Source organism: Pteropus vampyrus, unplaced genomic scaffold (assembly GCF_000151845.1).
Source record: "Pteropus vampyrus isolate Shadow unplaced genomic scaffold, Pvam_2.0 Scaffold84, whole genome shotgun sequence".
Classification (NCBI taxonomy): domain Eukaryota; kingdom Metazoa; phylum Chordata; class Mammalia; order Chiroptera; family Pteropodidae; genus Pteropus; species Pteropus vampyrus.
Window position 1 is genome coordinate 6,942,667 of NW_011888865.1, and position 21,993 is coordinate 6,964,659.

Here is a 21,993-nt window from a genome sequence, read left to right on the forward strand (position 1 = left end):
TTTGGTTCAGATTAAAACAAGACTCTGCCAATGTGAGCAGTGTGACCTTGGACAAGTTTATAAATTCAGTTTCTTTATCAAGTGGGTATAACAATAGTACCTATTGTTATGATATAGTACCTATATCATAAGATTGTTTTAACAAATAAAGGAATTAAAGAGGTAACCAGTATAATGAATAGCAATTGATAATATATAATAAATGACCTGAGAGTTGATTATATAAATTAGAGTTTTTCAGTGTGGAGTGAGAATTCTCAAATGTACTGAAGTATTTTATGAGTATGGTAATTTTAAAATATAGGCCCCCAAATCACTTACCCACCTCTAATAAAGGTGGGATTTATGACCCCTCTCCTTGAACCTGAACTTAGCGAACAGAATATAGATCACGTGGTACTCTGCCCGTTTCTGGATTCAGCCTTAAGAAATTGGCACCAGCTACTTTCTGTCCTTTAGGCCTTTGCTCTTAGAACCCAACTACTATGCTGTGAGGAAGCACAGGCCACATAAAAAGACCACTTGTAAATATCAAGGCTGTTGACCCCAGCCCCACCTGAGGTCCCAGCCAGTGGCCACTAGCAACTAACAGACATGTTCATTGACTCCAGGCCCAGCTACCTGTGACTGTGACTGCATGAGAGACTCCAAGTAACAACTGCCGCATTCAACTGCCCCTAGAACCAGGAGAGGCAATAAAAGGGTTATGGTTATTTTAAGCCACCTAGTTTTGGGTTACACAGCAGTCGATAACTGAGACAATGTGGAAGAGGAATTTGACTTTTTCTATATAGTTACAAAGAGTAAAAGTAGTTTATGAAGCTACAGTTAAGGCTAAATATAGGCAGGCAAATTCAGGCTCAATATTAAGAAGAACTATGTGGAAACTAAACCTATCAAAAAATAAATTAGCTGCTTTGAGTTCTTTCTACTGAAAATATCTAAATTGTGGCCAGATAATTGCAAGTCTGGAATATTATAATTTGAGGCAATGGGGGAGGGGTGAATTTGATAGGAATCCATTTATATTTGTTGGTTTGTTTATCTCCCAATTTGCCTCAAAAAGAGGTTTGTAACTAGAAAGCACAGAATTGATATTTTATTAATTAAATTAACAAATGTTTATTGAATGCTTACTCCATGAACTGTTGTAGATGCTAGGGATACATCTGTGAACAAAACAGATGAAAATCTATGCTTTATGGAGCTCATATTCTAATAGAGGCAGACATGCAATAAATAAGCATGTAAGTGAAATATATATAATATGTCACATAAAAATAAAAGGTTAAGGACAAATGTAAAGCAGTGGAAGGAAATATGTAGTCCCTGAGGAGAAGTTTACAACTTTAAATATAGAGACCTGGAAAGAGCTATTTTTGATGAATTAATGGTTGAGGAGAATGACAGAATTGAACTCTCAATCTTAGAAATAGTTGAATATATTCTCAGACACTCTTGTAATCACCGGGGACAAGGCAGTAGGCAAGACACAAAGTCTCAGTTTTCAGGCAGCTTACATATTATATTCTACTGTAAGGAGAGAGACAACACAAATAAATACATTAGGCAATTTTAATGAGTGAGAAGCATAACCTTCCTCCAGTTGCCATAACTCCAGAATTCTCAATGACTATTCGTTTTTGGTTCTATAAAGCTCTTGATCTTCCAGGGATAGACTTAAAAATATGTTCCTCTTTGTAATTTTAGCATTGTAATCCATTGGGCCATGTTGATTACCTCTGGCTTTGCCTCGTATTCATAGACCACAAGCTTACCATAGCAAATTGACATGGGCTATGCTGTCCTTTCAGTGGTACTGAACTGTTTGTGGTTCCTTTTGTTAGCTGTAAACAAGTAGAGAAATTAACATTTCAGGCTTTTGATTAATTGCCAAACCACTGATTATTGATCAATGATGAAAGCAGAAAATCTAAGTTAGAATGGCTCAGTATTTTCTTGTCAGGCTGTAACGGAGCAAAAAGACACATGGATAGCTCCTAAACAATGGATAATTCCCTGCATCATTAATGAAAAATGACGCAGAGGAGGAGATAATGGGGATTTATCTCAGTTAGTTTTGCTTCGATCTCCAGTGCTACTACTTTTCCATATAGGCTAATTCCTCATGATGGACTGAGGGCTAAGGTAGCATTAAATATGAAGTCTGAGAATCTAATGGAAATATCAGTGATCAATATTCCAGGTACAAATATGGCTAGACACATGAATGGGTCTAGAGAAATGTTAACCTTAAACAGACAGCCAGATATTTCTCTAGCAAACTGGGTTTATTAAGAAACAACAAAAAGTTGTAATTTGAGCCATGCAGTCAAAAAGGTGAACCACACACATATCCAGAGAAACAAAGGAGAGGCATGTTCTTTTATGGACTCTTGAGGCACTGTGATGAACAAAGAGTCCGTTGGAGGAAACCGAAAGCTCTGGATATAGTGACTTTTTAGTTGGCTGAGTTATAGCAGTCTTCCATTGGCTGAGCTGTTACTGGGCAAGGAGGAATCTTTTATGCCCCCTGCTAAGGTAGTAATGTGGTATCACTTCCTGTCAGAGATGCAAGGTACACCTTCTATTGGGATCAATAGTATGCATTGAGTGATGCGTGCATGAGAGTTCTTTCTAGCCTCCTAACTTCGTTTCAAGTGAGGTTTATATTAAGACTTTGAGGTTAGTAACGACATAGCTCAGTTCAGCAAACATTTATTGAGTATACCAGGTCCCAAGAAAGAGATGAGAAAGACGAAGTTCCTGCCTTTGAGTACCTCACAGTGAACTGAAGGAGCCAGGCACATTAATAAATCGTTTCAGGAGAACGTAGATAAGTGGCCAGCACAGTTTTGGAAGTGGCTAGAAATCATTATGTGTAATCATGAGATTAGTGGTGTTCTCAGTGATGTAAGTTGGGTATGAACCCTATAGTGCATGGTTAACACTTTGTCTATCTCTACCTGACCCCTACTCATGGAATCATAGAGTGAGAAGCACTTGGAAGATAATATATTATCGGTCTCTTTATTTATTACAGATAAAGAAACAGAGACCTTTCAGTCTTTGAATGTGCTCTGCATTTATTATCATAGGGAAGAGTTTAGGGTAAATTAATTCTTAATTTTATTCAATAACATTTACTTGGCACTTAAAGCTGTACCAGGTGCCAAAACATAACAATGAATAAGAGACAGTCCCTCATCTCAAGTTGCTCAGTGTCTGGAATGATTGAGTGCAGACCAACAAGCAAACACTTAAAAATGCAAGATGATAATTAGTATCCTGGAGCTGTGCACACAGTGGAGTGGGAACGTGGTCATGGCGCCTACCTCAATCTGCAGGAGGCAGGAATGGCTTTGCAGTAGTAGTGTTTGAACTGGAGCTTCTCGAATGAGTCGGGCGTAGTCCCAACAGAGGGCGTTTCGTGGAGACAAACAGCTGTGCAATGAAATGGAGGTGTAAGAGCATGGCATACTCAGGACCTCCCAGGCTCACAGTGTAACTGAGTGGAGAGGGAGGGAAAGGAGCAGATAGTGATAATCTGGTGATAATCAAGGCCAACTATATCCTTGTCATTAAGGAGCCCCTGAAGAATGTTTGCAGGTCAAATTTTTGAGGAAGAAATAACACTTTACAACAAAGATGAAGGCAAGAGGCAGGGAGGCCAGGAGGCTAATGTGGTAGTCCAAGCAAGATGCAAATGAGGCCTGTCCATAGGACAGTGTGGTGGAGGAGATTGGCATAGAGGGTACACATGAAAGATTCCTGCAGGCCTCCAAGTTTGACTGGATGTGGATAGTTAGAGCAGGGACTCTAGATGGAAGCCCAGGATTCTAGTGTGGACCGGTTTTGAGTAGATGGTGTCATTCAATGAGATAATGAAAATAGAAGGAGGAGGAGGTTTGAGGGTAATAATTTCAGTCTGTGATTGTCGGGGTGTTGGGGTGCATGTGAGAGGACCAGAGAGTAGATTCCTAGGATATAGTTGAACATGTTGGTTTGGAGATGGGAAAGGAGGCTTAAGCACAAGAGTACACATTGGGGAATTATCAGCACATAGGTGGCGATTGAAGCCATGGGTAGGGAGATGGAAGAGTTATGGGCAAAAATGCAGGAAAAGCAACTTAGGGCTACATTGCAAAGGCCCTTGAATGATCTATGAAGGTTTTACAAGGTGAGACTGCCTTGACTAAAGAGGTTTTCCAAGTAGGACCTGAATTGGAGTTTAATTCCTTAAATAAGCATCTGTGGAGTGTGTTCCTTGTGGCTCGACACTGGTGAGAGCGGTAAACAAAAAAGGCAAAATCTGTTTTGTACTTACACAGCCTGTCAGCTTAGGTTGTAGAATCATGTATGTAGATAATTTCCACAACATTAAGTACTACAAAAGAAAAGTATAAGGCAATTTAACAGTATATATTCAGAAGGAAAAAATAGAGGTAGGGGGCTGGCACTTGGTCTGTAGTGTCACAGGAGGAATCCTTGAGGAAGTGACATTTCGGCTAAAGAATGAGTAGGCAAGATCCAGGTGAAGGGATGGGAAGAGCACTCCAGACAAAGAAGATGGCATGTGCAAAAGCCCTGAGATGGAAGAGAGTATGTTCAAGGACCAGAAGGAGCAAGAGAGCTGAGTGCTTGAGGTGAGGTGGTGACCTAGGTGACCCAGCTCCCCACAGCACACCTGGGAGCAGCTTGATGAGCCTGTGCAGCTGCCACCCTTCCCTGCTTGCAGACACCGTGAGGACTTGGGTTTGTAAATCCAGGTTCACTCCAGAGGAAGGCATTTTTACAATAGCAGGACCCTCAAGTGAGCGGTGAACCACAGCCAAGAGGCTCTCTCTACTTCTTGGCAGCCCACCTGCCCTGAATCAGCACCAGAGCTCCATCTCAGAACTCACTGCGGGGCATTTATTGACAAGCAATGAGAAGGTGATTTGGTGCATGGTGAAGACTATGAGAGTTGTCTGGATTTGGAAAGAGGCTGTTCAAGCAGAAAAGAGAGGCAGAGAAGTTGAGCAGCCAAGAAATCAATGTGTTTTGGTCAACACAGCTCACCTGGGAGTATAACATTTTAATTCGGCAGCAGCAGAACGTGCCTCTTTAGAACTCAGTGTGTCCAGGAATTAGCTCAAGAGTCAAAATCCAGCCTTGGCACATGTTGGCCCTGACGTGTTTCTTTTGTGAAACATAACAAACCAGTTGGGAAAATAACCTTGGAAGGCAACTTGATTGATTTTTCAAAGAAAGCAAGAACGCCTCTGAAAATTTCCGTTAAATCTATTAAAGCCATCCTCCTAGGCAGCTTGTAAGAGAAACTAAATTAGATTGCAGTTCTGTTTTGCAAAAGTCTTTAATTTGTTTTCCCAAGTTTTTGGCCTTTTTTTCTGTCAGTCCTGTCAGATTGCTTTATTAGATGAAAAAGCTGGATGACCAGGTGCTCTAATTCACTGTTGTTTTTCTCCTATTGATGCCGAGTGCATCTCCATGTTCCTTCCAATCTCCAAAAATACATTTTGAGGTAATAAGCTGTATTATCCAAGAATATGATTTAAAGATTAAATATAGTTTCTTCTAGGTTAAGCAGAATTGCCAAAAGTTCAGTACATGCCTTTAGCACTTAGTAACAGTGAGACCTCTGTGCCTCTGTTGTCTCATCTGTAGAATGGAAATAAATAAACCCGCTCCACTTACTGAATAGGATGTTTTGGAAAGGAATTAAATAATGCATGAAAGAGTGCTTTATATACTGTGTCACCATTCATATGCTAAATATTAATATGATAGTTACTATCATCACTATGACCAATAAGAAAATTATTCACACTGACTTTTTATATCTGCCATGCAAATTTTTTATGAGTGCTCTTCAAATCTCTCCTGTCTCAGTTTTCACAGACATACATAAGTATAGGATCTCAGAGATGTGGAAAGGAGTGTCAATCCCCTTCCATTTTCCAGAGGAAAAAAAAGTTATTTTGTGACTGTTAAAAACATATTTTAACTGTCAAATGTAGTTCCAATCAGCCATCGAATTTGTGACATGTATATCACAGCTTTCCTTTTGTTCACTAACAATGTAGAAATCACAAATTTTACATGCAGATGGAAAAGAAAGAAAAGGAAATGAATATTGAAACAATTTGGATGGTGGTAGAGTTGTCCAAAGATTAGAAGAAACACCTATGGGTGAACATATAGTTATGGTTATATTGTTTTTTTGTGTCAGTAGAGGAGGATATATTTTAGGTTCGCTAAGTTTATAGAAGTTGGCATATTTTCTAAAGTCAATCCTATTTCCTCTCTCTCTCCACTCCACACCACAGGGAGAGTCTCGCCTCCCTCCTGGCTTTTCAGCAGTGACTTCCTTCACTGGATTTCAGGCATTCCTTTACTATGAACTATGAAGAGTTATGCATTTGACATGAACTACAGAAATAAGAAAAGTTGAAATGTTCTAAGGCACGGAATAGACCTTTTGTGGGGTATCGAGGAGTGGCAGGAAGAGTTTTTCTCCTTTCTGAATGTAAAACATTTTCTCTTTCAAATCTCAGGTGACTGTGACAGATGGCGGTTCCTCTCCGAAACAGTCAACCATTTGGGTGGTGGTTCAGGTTTTGGATGAAAATGACAACAAGCCCCAGTTCCCAGAGAAAGTCTACCAGATAAAGCTGCCAGAACGGGACCGGAAGAAGAGAGGAGAACCCATTTACAGGGCTTTTGCGTTTGATAGAGATGAGGGCCCCAATGCAGAAATCTCCTACAGTATCGTGGATGGGAATGATGATGGAAAGTTCTTTATTGACCCTAAAACTGGCATGGTTTCTTCTAGAAAGCAATTTACAGCAGGGAGTTATGACATCCTAACGGTAAGATTTTTCTGAACCTCAATAACATTAATCAAGGGGCGGAGTTACTTTCTTATTCATGAATACTCTTTTGAACAATAAATCTTTATAGAGTAAAAAGTTCAGCCACGCAGCAGCGGAAGGCTACCTTCTGACATTCTTAAATAATGATACCATTTCTTTTGGTTATGTTCTATCAGCAAACTGCCCCCATTCCCAGTTCATAGCCTGCTCTGTCACATATTCAGTCACACTTCCTATGACTCTAAATCATTTAAAGGTACTACACTTAGATGTAAACTGAGGGTGAGGGCACAGCAGAGTGACATATCTTACCACTCAACATCACTCAGCGTGACTCCAAGACTTCCCAAAGAAAGCAGCTCTTGTAATTGTTAGCGATGTGATAGAACATGAATTTAGCTGTGTGAATTGGGAGACGTAAATTACAGCTATGCTTATTCTGTAAAAAGTGGGAAAAAAACTTAAGTAAAACATGACCAAATTTTTCATTGTTAGAAAATTTAAAATAAAAGCAGACATGAGCACCATCTCAAAGAGAGACTTAAACTCCCATATCTAATGTGCCAGCCTGCTCCCCTCCACCCCCAACTATGTTAAACATGTAGCGCCTATGCCAGAAAGAGGACTGTTCATTTTTAAAAGTGATGGGCACTTTCCAGGGTCCTGTCAAATGTCAAGAGTTAGCACCTTCTGCCACTCTTACCTTTGTCCTCAGCTTTCTCTGCTGTATACAATCAGCCCTTTATTATTTTAAAAGATGGTCCAAGACCCTTGATTTATCTTTTCACCCCTATGGCCTGGACTTAGGTTCCTTTCCCTACTCAGTATCATAACAGTGGGCAGAGAAAAGAAGATAAAAATCCAGCCCTGTTTTTACCATTAAAAACTCTGATGTAATATCCGCTATCGTAGCTGTGTGAGACTTGCCAATAGGAATCCTTGAGGAATGGATGGACTATAGTGGATACTGTTGGTGCCCTGCCCAAATCCCCTTTACCAGGTTGGTGCAGCTATCCCCTAACTGCTATGAGTGTTGGCTGCTAAGGGATCATAGCTGCCTTCTTCTCCAGAGTATCATCCTTGATGTAACTTCTTAGCCTAAGAGGTCCCACATTCCCTCCCCAGCCCAGCAGCCTATAGCCAATGACTGACTGACATTAGACACAAAAATGTTCAACCCCCTTGCCTCCAGGTGGACTCAACTCTGTGGTGCACTTAGTGATTCCTAGCTCCCCATGGGATCAAGCTGAGGTTAGACTTTAGGTGAGACCACATCCTTGCTTAGCATCTTCCCTTGTCTATCTTTCTTCATTTCCTTTCTCCTGAGAACACTTCCTGCCCCCTCAAGATCATTTATACTCAAATCCCTGTCTCAGACATCTATTTTCAAGGGTCCGCCATCTCAGGAATTTTTCAGGGCAAAGTGATCATCCATGAACACATAACATTAGGGAGCTTTGAGTTGTCACTGTTTTTAAAGGCTATTAACTACCAGCCATGCACCTATAAATGTTAATTTTTAATGTAATATTTTAAAATCCTTTATTTTTATTTAATTTTTTAAATTTTCTGTCAGTTGTGTCTGTTTATTGAACTTAATTGCTCCCCTCCCTGATTTAAGTCCAGGATACCATAGCAGTTAACTGTGTACATCTGGGCAAGGAGACATGCTTTTCTCAGTTTTTATACCAGACCATACAGAGGAATTATTAACACCCTCTTCCCCACCCTGCTGCCTTCAGGATCCCATGCTTCCACCAAGAGAGTTCTCCTTCACCCCTTCAGTAGGCATAACTGAAATGTGCAAGGCTGCTGCCTTTCCCACGCCAGTCCCAGCACTGTTCTGCGATCGTGTGAGTGGAATGCTTCTCCAGAATAAAGCAGAAGGAAGGAGCAGCAAAACATGACCACACACACACACACACACTCACACACATTTCTGTGCATACACACTTTATTCACACTTAAGTAGAGATTCACAATGCACTTTGTTCCCTTTCACCTTCAGAGGGATAAGGAATCAAATTAGCTATTTCTACTCATGTAACTATCATTCATGACCATAAAACACTAGAAATTATAAGCGCAACATTTGGTTTTCAAATTTTTACACATCCGTAAAGTTGGCAGTGGTCAAAATCACCTTCTGGCATATGTGGCATGGGACCCCCTTTTGACTAAGTTGTCTCCTCCCCAGTTCCTGGGCTCATTCTCCCTAGATCTCCACTCTGTTCTCTTTGCTGACGCTGTGATATGGATGGACTCTCAGCCTAACAGCATATGAGTGACAGAATCCAGCTTCCACAAGGATCCTAGCCCTAAGACATCTTTCTGTGTTCTCTCTGTGTATGAGTAGATAAAGGCGGTAGACAATGGGCGCCCGCAGAAATCCTCCACGGCCCGCCTCCACATTGAATGGATTAAAAAACCACCCCCTTCACCTATACCACTGACCTTCGATGAGCCATTTTATAACTTCACAGTCATGGAAAGTGACAGAGTCACCGAGATTGTGGGGGTGGTATCTGTGCAGCCAGCTAACACCCCTCTGTGGTTTGACATCGTCGGTAAGTCTGAGTCCTCCAGAGCTGTTTCTGGCAATGTAATCATGTAATCATTGACTGTTTGGAGCGACTAGCACAAAAAAAAAAAAAAAAAAAAACCCCACTAATTATTAGTGCTAAAAGTAAAAGATATATAGTGCTGGAATGCAAAAGAGCCAGTAAAATGAATAATAGACCTGTGCTTTCGTTCCGAATCTGTAGCTAAGCTGAACAGAAAGTGCTCTCTGGCTGGATTTTCCATAGTATGTTATTTACTGCAATCTTAATGTCTTTCTGTGTGTCATTTAAATTCTATTGTCACACTTGGCTAATCTCATTTCTAAATGTATTGATGGTACTAGACTTGCTGTCCTTCATTTCTCTCTTTTTCTTCACCTTTTTTCTGCATTCTGTTCTTTTTTTTTTTTTCTGCTCCCGACTGCCCTGCTTCAAGGTGGCAAGCATGCTCGAGAGATGTTCTATATTCTACAGACAGCTTGTGGGCAGAACTGTTCAACAGAAGGTACCCTTAGTGCAAACACATTTGCTAAAATACAGCTATCCAATCTGCCTTTTACAGTTTTTTTTTAAGCAAATTAAATTACATCTTTCATAACTGCCTGTGACAGGCTGAAGTGCAGCCCACAGATTTCATACATGCCTCTAACAGCTATTGCATTACTCGTATCCAGTTACTCTTTTGTTTGAGGTTTGATGGGGTTTGGATTTGGGGGGTTTATTTTGATTTAATTTTTTCTTTGCTTTTGAGGTGTGTGGGCTTTTTGTTGTTTTGTTTTCATCTTTTTGTAGGTTGGTTTATTTAACTGGGCCTTTTCCAATTTAAAAAATAAATTAAAATAATTCCCAACTCCTGTTTTGCAATAGTAGTACCATTCCTAGGCCAAAAAAACCCACCAGGAAGAGTTCCCTGGCTCTTGTCCATAAAAGGAAATGGAACCTAGATATATAGCCAGTGAGAGCTTCCCTCAAGAGCTGAATAGAGAAAGCAGATGGAAGCATGCAGAATAGACCTTGGGAGCCAACCTTTGGATTCCTTGAAAGAAAGCAAGCAAGCACGCCAGGCTGCAAAAAGAGTGGGCAGAACGGCACTACTGCCCTCAACAAACCGGCACGGAGGGACAGTGGAAAGGAAATAAGTGCCGAGGACCAGGAAACAAAACAGGCTGTTGCTAAGAAGAGAGAGGGGAGAGTGGATCAGACACTGGTTGAGCTTGAGCTGACTTCCCACGGTTCTCTCAGTTCTCTGTGGGAGACGGGGAATCCAGATTGCTGGTCTGGGGGAATCATTTCCTTCTATGTGTCACTGCCTGGAGAGGATGGGCAGGAACCTGCCTCTCTTCCCAGGAATGGCTGGACCTGGGGAAAGCATTTAGAACATTTGACATCTGTTTTAATTAGGCACAGAAAAAGAATGTCCCATAGCCCCCAATCAAACCTCAGTAGAGGGGCCTCTGAACTCCCAGAAAGAAAGGGCTTGTTTTCTACATATTTCATATTATAGAATGATGATAGAACTTTTTTGTTTTACTTAATTGGCATTAGTCACCCATCCCTTTACACGACCATCTTCATCCCACGCTCTCAACTCCTTCTTCATCTCCACTTAATGCATTTGAAATAGAACCTTCTCTGATCTGTGAAAGAAATCTCTGCTTCTGTATCTTCTCAGTAATTTTCAGTTCATTAAGTTAGTAACTGATGCAGCCCCTTTCTTGGTGAAACAAAGGGTTGCATATATGCATCCATTGCCTGGTTACCTGTGCTATCATCTTTGGTGATTCCTTCACCACTATCACCCCAGTCAGTCACAGAAAACTGTATTTCAGTGTCAACATGATGTGTCCTCCGTGCAGGGCCTCCAGGGACATGTGTGATAGTGACTTCTTTTAAATAGCCCTAAAGAGAGAACAGTCGAAGCCCAACAGGCAACAGGGCCCCTGGTGTGCTGTCCTGAGCTGTGGGAGGAGTGGCCCTCTCTCATCCACCAGTTTATCTCTCTCCTTTCTTGACACTCCAGTTTGCAAGCACCTCGACAGCCTGACGGCACTGCTTCTCAATCTTGCATGATCTATATGCAACCTCCTGACCCGCAGCATATCCCACTGCGTTCCTTGTCTACCCCAGGATGCCCTGGCTTGTACTCCTCTTCAAAAACTCTGCAAGCATGCCTTTCTCTGACACTCAGTCTGACCAGCCATCTGACTCCAGTTAGCCAAGTCAATTCTGCAATTCCTCAGCATCCCTGCATATGTGTCTGTATATGATTGTTTATAGGTAAGCAGCATGCCTAGTAGTGCCGCATGTAACCTTATTGGAATGTTTTCATGTCAGCATTTTTAGTGCTATTGTATATTTTCATTCGTGTTTATCCTATCTCCGTTCTTAACCCTTAAGGTCAAGGCTTTTGTCTCCTCATTCCTTCCTCCTGCCATGCTTCTCTTGCAGCCCACCCAGGGGGAGTGGAATAAACGATGGTGACCAATGGAGATGGCCCGGGTAGCCACTGCATTAATCCTAGTAACGCATTCTGAGACAAACTCAGAGTCATTGTGACCTTCCACTGTATTTCCAGCCATGTCAACCACTGCACATTTAACAAAATGAGAACTGTCCAAGAAAAGAAGGGCATTTTACAGATGAGAGCCCTACCTAGAAAGAATACCTTTAGGCTGCTCCAAATATATATCTGGGAATCATTATCAAAAACATGGTATCACTTTTCTTGTTTCTCCATCTTTGTTTTTCTAAATGCTGTACTCTTCCTATAGAATCCTCTCAGTATCAGAGCACCTGTAGCTCTTTTAATGAAGACCTAAAGGGTTTTCCCTCTGGTCTGTGATGCTTCCATCACAGAGATTTCACTGTATATCTGGTAACATCTAGCCAAGCTTCTCCAACAAATCAAACTTACTTGGCTGGATGCCCAAACAGAATATGATTTTATTTCCATCCCCACATCTAGCCAACAACATCTAGCCAAAGACCAACTCTCTGTTCCACTACAAAAGTAAAACCTTTCCCCCGTGTGCTGATTGCTTTCAGTATTGACATGGTCCCTCTTCCACCAAATCTCCCTTTTGAAAATCGTTTCTAATCTAACAAAGTCATTTTTTTTCAATCTGCTGACATCTTTCCCCGTCTCTAAAAACCTTTCGTTTTCTTTGTCATACGCAAGATGTTTCACTTTCAGATTTCTTGCTAATTTATCTTTGGCCATTGAAATGTTCCTCTTTCTTCCCTTCCTCCTTACCTAAGCATCTTTTCTGGCTAAGCTAACAGAGGAATTAAGAGAAGGAACAATGCTTCTCAATGCTTAAGACATTTAGCAATGTGCTGTAGTTGCATGCTAAGAATTGACACGAGGCGTACAGTGTTATCATGGATATGAAGTGAGGTCTCAGATTTATGTTTAGGTCTTATCTAGGTAAATACGCTATGACTCTTCCAAGGGAAGTCAAAGCTTGGTTCCATTATAGACCTAGTATAGTCAGACAGACACCTATACTGACACTTCAAGTTGTAGAGAATACAACATCCTGGCCTAACGCAGCTTACAAATGCTATACCTGCTGAATTCTCAATAAGGGAGCAGAAATAGTATTTCAGTCTGCTTTTTCCCCTGAGGATATTCTCTCCTCATTTCCATATTTACAAATCTACTCAATTCTTATTTAACTGCATTTCTTCCCTCTTACCATAATATCAATTCACAAAAACTGTGTGGTAAGCAAGATTTTGTTCCCAAGCCTGAACTCCTGCAGCAGAGATCTGCCAATCACTTTCTTGTGCCTCCAAAGAGACCACTGCTTATAAGATGTTATATAGCTAGACCCTCCTTAGCAGAAACAGAAGCCCAACTTGTAACCTAGTTAAGAAAGCTGTTATTAAAAGGAAACATAATAAAGTTCAGCTGTTCTGTGTTTAAACAGCCCAACTCACAGCATGTTCCTTCTCTGTGTTAAAAGGGGAAAAAAATGAAGGGAACAAAATTAACCCATAATCTTTGTGGCTTTATCGCATATCTTCACACTTTTCAGGAGAATACGATTTCAACTCAGCAGCTCCTTGATTTACATACTCTCTCATATGCACACACTGTGGTTCACAATTCAGTCCCCATATCTTTATCCCAATGGCAAATATTTGTATTGTAAAGACTACCATTATTACACACTTCAAATAATTCCTCTTTACCCACAACTTGATGGGGAATGTTGCCACCCAATTTTATAGCTTTATGCCTGACCTAGACTAAAGAAAGTTTTTCTTGTAGATAAGCAATTAATATATCATTGTTTATTTACCTCACCCAATGTATAAAGAGGAGAAAGACTTTTCTTTGAAAATAATTCTCTGATGGTGTGAGCTATCACAGAGGTCCAACTCTAGCTGAAATACCTTTCTGTATTGCAGGTAAATAAAGTCTACCTCGACCCTTAGTTTGTCACAGGTTCCTGCAGACTTTGGGTTCTCGGATGCTTCTGACCCATAAGCTACCACCTGCCCTTCTTGAACCTCATCACCAGTGGAGCCCTCCCTTATTAGGGTTGGATCAAGTGGACAAGTTAAACTCTGCTAGCACTAGCAGCATCCCTGTTCTCTGACTAGAGCCTGGACACCTCTGGGTCTTTCCTGACAAACTGGCCATATTTCTTCGTCACAAAACTCTTACTCACCCCTCCTGAGAGAAGCCATGTCTGTGTACCATTTCTAATATAACTCTTTCTCCATCAGGATGACACTTGTTCAGGGTCATTCAATTGACATCAAATACTTCATTTCTTCTACTCTGCAGTCTGCCCCTAATTTGATCCCAAACAGGCATCTCTTTTCTCCATAGCAACAATACAGGCCATAGTAGGACACCTGAAGAGATTTTAGGAAAATAGTAAAAAGCCTAAACAGCACTTTACATATTCATTGTTTTAGGAAAATGGATTTTAAATCAGATTCTAGAAGGGATTTTCCTTCCTACCACTGTTTCCTGACCTCCACTCCATGTCTCCTGCCTTCCATGTAAAATATCTTTTTCAGCCCCGTACTGTGCTTGCTTCATTCCAAGGCAAAAAATTACTCATGATCAAACCATAACTGGTATTTAGCATTTTTCCTAAGTTCAGTGTACAAGCAGAACTTGAATGAGCAGCTTGTGAACAACTCCCTTAATTCACTGAGATTCAGCAGCTCAGTGTTTTGGAAGCCTCTCACATAACACTTGCCCCTTGGTGACTACTAGGTTTGGGGTGGTATTTTTACAATTACACGTAGAATAGAATGGAATCATATGCTAGGGGAGGGACCCGGAAGCTTCTCTAAAAGGGAAGCGGTGTGATATTCACTGTTGGAACTCATCATGGAGAGATGGTGATGCTTTGTGCCCTTTTTTAGAGAAAAGCTCTATTAGATTGTGGCCCGACACCCTGCTGCCCAGCACATTTAAATAGTAGCTGCCAGATGAAAATATTTTCATTCTTGTCCCATTTCTAAAAGCTTTTGAGGACATTCCAACTTGATATGTTTAACTTTAGAATCCAATAGAAACCCAAGATGCTTCTTCTATTCTTTGTTTACTCTATTTCTCCCATCTTGACCAAAAATAGTCCTAGCGAAATGTCCCCGACATGAATTATCTGTTATGTGGGCTGTTCACAACCTCGCTTTTAACCATCTCTGCCACACACCCCTGCAGCAACGCTCAGGCTGTGACTTTTCGAATTTCCCACTTTGTTGAAACTCAGACCAGCTCTGTGGTGTCCTCCCTTCTCCCACCTTTTGTTTAGCCTAACGCTACTGTGCTAGCATACTCTGGCTTTGCATGTTGTGTTACTGGCTCTGAGGAAGCACATCTTGTTTAAACAGAATGCTGCTAGTGAAAATGGACTCCTTCCATTTGATAGTCTCACCCCAGATGAATTTGACATGGTTTCCTATGAAATGAAATCACCTTTCAGGCTAAAAGGGAGCCTGAAAAATGAGCCCTGGGGGAGAGATATGGAGTCGTTCATGAAATGGGATGCTTAAGTGGTAGGTTATTAAATTGCATAAGGCTTGATGGTGAACTGCTGGTCTGGATTCTGTGTCCCTGGTCAGAAATTCATTTTAAAACTCAGGGAAGATTTTGGAAACCTTGTTTTACATGAAATCTTGTTTTCAGATTTCAGACTGAGAGATGCTTCACAGGCTCTCTCGAGTGTTCCTTGATTAGCTTTCTATTGTCTCTCTCCTTGACCCCTTTAGAAGTTTCTGTTTTGGAGTATTTGAGACAGTAAAAGTGAAAGAAGGAGATACACACACCACACACACACGCACACGCACACGCACACGCACACGCACACGCACACATACATATACACAGGAAAAGAGAGAACTATAAAAAATTACAACTCTAAAAGTAGCCAAAAATGTTATTTGATATGAAAAATAACTAATAAGAAAGCACACAATCTTGTTATGTAAAATATGTCAATTTAATGCCACTAAGCCCATGTAATGATTATGTATTTCTGCATAGGGCCCCAAGGAAAATTCAAGCCTCGAGCAGTTAAGGGAAAACATATAGGACTGCCCCATTTAAACAATAACTGAAACCAAAATCTTTGCTTCCATGTTCTCTAAATTTCATGTTCATTCATCTTTAAATTGGAGCAAAGCAAGGTTTTATAATTTGTATAATTCCTATTTTGCCTTAATCTACAAATTTTCGTCCATTAAAATAATTGATGTTGAAAGATGATCTCTTCTCCTACTCTGAGCCCATAAAACAATCAGGGTACTGATTTTAAGAAAGTACAGTAGTTTCCCCTTATCATCAAAGGATATGTCCCAAGACCCCCAGTGGATGGCTGAAAGCATGGATAGTACCATAACCTAGATGTATTGTTTTTTTCCTATATATACATACCTATGAGAAAGTTTAATTTATAAATTAGGCACAGTAAGAGATTCACAATAATAACTAATAAAATAGAGCAATTACAATAATATACTGTAATAAAAGTAATCTGAATGCGGTCTTTCTCTCCAGTGATTTTTATATTTTTCAGTCCAGACTTACTCCCGACTTTGTATAACCATTCCTTACTTGTGGTAAATGACTCATTTCAGAGGGTCCCTTGCTGACATCTCTGTCGAGGTTCGATGCTTCCTGGTGCAGCACATTGCCGTCAGTCAAACATGTTTTCTGTTCATGCTTTTTTCATATTAACTAAGCATTTATCATGCATTGTGGCTGTAACTTTTGCAGTTTGAGGTGCAACCACAAAACTAGCACAAACTTCTTTTACTTTCTTCACAATTTCATAGATAGAAGATTTGTTCTTATCATAGATCTTAGCAACTTCAGCGTTAGAATTTTTATTTCTTTCCTTAAATCAAGAACTTTTACCTTTTCACTTAAAGGAAGCACTTTGCGGCTATCCAGATTGCCAGCATCACTAGCCTTGTGCTTTGGGTCATTATTAAGTAAAAACAGGGTTACTTGAATTCAAGCACTGTGATACCATAACAGTTTATTTGATAACCAAGATGGCTACTAAGTGACTGACAGGTGGGACACGTATACAGAATGGGTATGCTGGACAAAGGGATGATTCATAACTGGGCAGGAAGGAGTAGGACAGCTCGTGATTTAATAATGCTACTCAGAACGACAAATTGAAACTTATGAATTGTTTATTTCTGAAATTTTCCATTTAATATTTTCAGACTGCAGTTGAAAGTGAAATCAGGGATGGGGAGACTACTATAAACATCTTGGTTAAGAAAACATTCTAAAAATTATTTTAAATGTGATTTAAAATATGATTTCATACCCACTAGAAACGTCTTGAGATGTTGCATTCTCATCTTTTTTTCTGCACAGATCTGGGGTGATTTTTATGTTCTTCCTTTGAAAATTTTCATGACAAAATTTCTTTCAGAAGGTACCACTTGATAGCAAATGATTTTTCTTTGCTCATTAAGATGGTTATTCAAGGCACTTGAATCAGCCTTACATTTTATCTCATGTGGGTATCAACATGAAACATTCCCTTTGAAACAGACATGGTGACCTAAGGCTTGCTTCTCTTTTCAGCCTAGATTTCTTCTCCTGTCTCCTTATCCTGTTCTTCAAAAGATTTTTTTTTTTAGAATTAACATTTATTTCTCCTTAGTAAATCAGTTAACGATATTAATTAGGAAATGAGTCTCTTTATAGATGAAATTTTTGAAAAATATATCATCAACAAGCAATTCTCTGATACCCCTATATCTCCATAACTTTAATTAAATGTCAAGGGCAGTTATGTTCTCTCTAGTAATTAAATGATCTTGAGTGTAAATGACCACTGGAAGCAATGAGTATTTGAAATATATATGACCAGATTTTTTTTTTTTTTAAGTAAGCCATATTACAGCAGTCACGCCCTTATCAATGGTTTTGCTTTCTGTGGTTTCAGTTAATCACAGTTGACCTCGGTCCAAAAATATCTATGTCATTCACCTCACTTAGGCATTGTATCATCTCACAAGAAGAAGGGTATGTACAATCCAATAAGATATTTTTAGAGAGAGACCACATTCACATAACTTTATTACAGTATATGTATTGTTATAATTACTATTTTATTAATAGTTGTTGTTTATCTCATGTTCTGTCTAATATATAAATTAAACTTTATTATGGGTATGCATGTAAAGGAAAAGACCACATATACAGGGTTCATTACTATCCTTGGTTTCAGGCGTCCACTAGGAATCTCAGAACATATTCCCTGTGAATAAGGGGGGACGACTGTATTTATTTTGTGTCACTGTACATCAGATTCTAGTAATACAAGTAAAATTCTCCTTTCCCTTAACTCATCTGCCCATTTGTAATAGTAATATCATAGAAATTGTATATGTTATTGTTCATTGATCAGCAAAATAAAAAGCAGAGAATGTTAACTGTAAGGGAAGCCAAGATTTCTTTTCAAAAAATAAGAAATTCAATAAATGTATCAGCCTATGTGCTGCAGTTAAATAAAATTGCTACCCAATAATAAAATTAATTGACATCATGAAATTTCAGATCAAAACAAATAGAGCTTATAAACATATACTGATATTTATTAAAATTGTCCTCGCATTTATACCATTATCCTCTCTTTTGGAATGATCATAAACCACTTTGGTTCACAGAGATGGAAAACATCTACAGTAATTTCAACAAGGCTTATGTTGTCTTAAGCACGTGATTCACAGATTGTGGATTATACCTGGTCCAAGAGGAAAAAAGTAAAGTTTTCTAAACTTTTATATTAATTGTTAAGTTAATGTTACATACGTCAATGTTTTCCTCTAATTCTTTCCAGATTTTATTTTGTGAATTTCCCACAGTCTTTCTACTTTGAGGGAGAAAAATAATTCACACTGTCAAAATGGCATAAAAACTTTTCTATAAATATCCCAACTTTCAGACATAGAATTTTTAATATGGAATTCTTTTTTCTTTTTTTTTCTTTTTTTTTTTTGCTTTTTCTTATTTTCTAATGTTTATAATTTTATTTCTGACAGCAAATTAGGGACATGAGCTCTATCAACCAAATGTTTGCCATCAATCCTGCAATTTGAGTGTCTACTCATTTTTGTTAATAATAATTGGGCTGTTTACTTAGAATTTATTCTACTTTGGAAAAGCAAAAAGATCTACAAATTCCTAGCACAGAAGCCACAAGAGGCTGAAGAGCCTTTAACTTTCTAAATATTTTATAGAGTCAGTTTATGCTTCACTGCTCTAACAGTGCTGAGGTTTTCTTTGCAATACATTATTTTTGGGTGTCATTCGTTATGCATTGTAGAGGCTGTGTTTTGAAATTAGAATTAAGTTAGAAATGAAGAGGTCCCATTTAATGTGTACAAAATTGAGCCATAAGGATACTTGTCAAAAATATTTCTATTTAAGAGCTGCCTTTAAAGCTATATGCTTTAATACATGTAATAACTTCTCAGATATGCTAATTTTATGTTGTTTTTGTGAAATCATCAGGGGGGAATTTTGACAGCTCTTTTGACGCAGAGAAGGGTGTTGGGACAATTGTCATTGCAAAACCTTTGGACGCAGAGCAGAGGTCTATTTATAATATGAGTGTGGAAGTCACCGATGGAACAAATGTTGCTGTCACTCAGGTAAGATGTCAAATTACTAAATAGTGGGAATGCCAAAAGGTCTGCTAAAGTCAGAGTTTCAAGCAATTAAAAATTGTATTGCAAGTAGTAAATTATGTCCATGGATTTCTAGTGTTTAAAAAGAATCATTTGAGAGAACAACTTAGACAAAGGATTCTATCAATAATATTATATAATATAGCTACCTCTTTCAAGAAATTGTGTTTGTTCATGTATGGAAGAGTAAGATGTGTTTGTTTCCTGTTCATTTACTGTAGATTTATCTTTTTGACAACAAAGTCAGCTTTCCTTGAATTTAGAAAGAAGAGCACATTATATTATCCGAGTTAATACACCATGATATTCTTCACCTCATCTGTTAGTCACAGAAAGTTAGAGCTAGAGAATACCTAAGAGTCCAAATTAATTTTACAAACTAAGACCAGATGAGTGATACAGCCAAAGTCACGTAGCCTTAATAAAGAACAAGGAGTGAGATCTAGGTGCCCTAATTCTTCCCATCTCCCGTTTTAGCCCGTATGCCAATGGTTCTTTATCCTGGCTGCACAGTAGAATCCTCTGGTTGTAGAGGTGGGGGTTGTTAAAACCACTGAAGCCTGGGCCTCACCCTAAGAGATTTATGTGATTCTAGCATGCAACCAGGGTTGAGGACCACTGCTTATACTCTGCATGTGAATAGGTCATTGAAGCAAGGAGGAGGAGAAAATCTCTGGGTGAGACTAACACAATGTTAGATATCAATATGGGGAAGATTTACCCGAAATATGAGAAGATTTTGTTTGTTTGTTTTATATTTTCGCATCAGAGACCTTAGCCAGTTTTGGCAGAGGGCTGGCGTACACATCATTTTGGCAGAGGGCTGGCGTACACATATCCCGTAACCTCTCCCAACCTCTCCCCTTCTCTTTTCTGTTCTCATGACCTCAAAAGTCATCACTATTGATCAAGGTTCTTTTTTCCTGCTGAGCCCAGATGTGTCCTCAGAATCCTTCTCAACACAATATTTCAGGTAGTAAAGATGAAAATTTTGCCAACCCTGAAGTAAGCAAGTACTGATTTCTTTAAAATATTATGAAGCTTTTTAAAAAAGGGGAGGAGAGGAGGAGTATTTCATGTGCTTGTCTATCCAGCTGCCTCTTAGTTTGAACCAGTTTTAAACATATGCTGAGACTCTTTTCTTTGAGTCTATTCATAATCATAGAATGGTGGAATTTTAATGAAACAGTAGGATTTATTATAGTACAACCCTTTTACTTTTCAGTCGAATAAACTGAAACCCAGAAAGGGATTACATGCACATGATAAGGCAGCCAGCCTGTGAGTACACCCATCTTTCAACCCATGTCTTTTCCTAGGGTGACCTGACAACCTTATTTGCCTGAGAGATCCCACTTACTCTTGTTGCACTGGTATAATTAATAGTATCCCATTCGTTCTTAAAATTGCCCCTATTGGGTCAATAAGTTATATGGTCACCCTACCAAAATCTGTTCTATTTCAGAGTATTATCTAGATACCCGAAAAGGACTCCATGCTGAGATCCTACAGGAATCACTCAATCTAAAAGAAAGCCCCAACACTAATACAAAATAACCCACTTGCAGTATCACTAAGTCTTTAGTGCTAATTTACTTTAAATGGGAAGCTAAATTAGACTTTTTAAATTAGCCATGTCTTAGCATATCCAAACCCAACTTTTTAGCACCACTTACTAATATAAGACATGTCTGAGTAAAATACAAATAAACCATGGAACCATATTCAGTTTCATTCTTTTCTACGGGATTTTAGAACAATTGAATTAAATAGTAATCCACTGTGCCCAGAATGTTATAGAGACACATTAAATATTTTTAGAATGAGTGAATGATTAGTGGATAACTACATATTCAACTGGGCCTATATGGAAGTCATGCTGGATCTGCAAAGCACACAGCTGATTCGTATTAACTGAAAATAAAAATTATCAGTGAAATTTTTATGTTAAATTTCATTAAGACCCAATGAGAAATCATTTAACCGCACTTATTTCACAAGTATTTCTTTAGTTCATACCATATACTAAGCACTGTACTAGATGCCTGAGTCACAGTGATTCAGAATTTTAAAACCGAATGACGAGCTACACCTACTTTTTAAAAATTAATATGGAAGCCGATATTACAATACCTTTAATGCACACATTGTTCTAGTCCCACTTGCATTGATTTTATTTCAGACTAATGTGTAGTTAGACTTATCTCCAAAGGAGTTGGGAAGGAGTTAGAGACTTGGAGTGAACTTGGAGCTTCCCCTTGGCAAGGCAAAGCTAAGCGGGTTAATAAAGAATATCAAGAGATTTTCTCGTCAAAAGCTTCCACTTTGTGTCCCCCGGAAAATGACTTTCTCAAGAAGTGTGCACTAAC

General features: G+C 39.1%; 1 protein-coding gene across 1 annotated transcript in view; it reads left to right on the forward strand.

Annotated features, from left to right (window-relative positions):
• Positions 1-21,993, forward strand: part of FAT3 (FAT atypical cadherin 3) — a 635,634-nt gene that overhangs the window by 505,921 nt on the left and 107,720 nt on the right. The window contains exons 5-7 of the mRNA XM_011363289.2: positions 6,558-6,872; positions 9,232-9,442; positions 19,449-19,588. Coding sequence (XP_011361591.1) covers positions 6,558-6,872; positions 9,232-9,442; positions 19,449-19,588 — 666 coding nt within the window. The remainder of the gene's footprint in view (positions 1-6,557; positions 6,873-9,231; positions 9,443-19,448; positions 19,589-21,993) is intronic.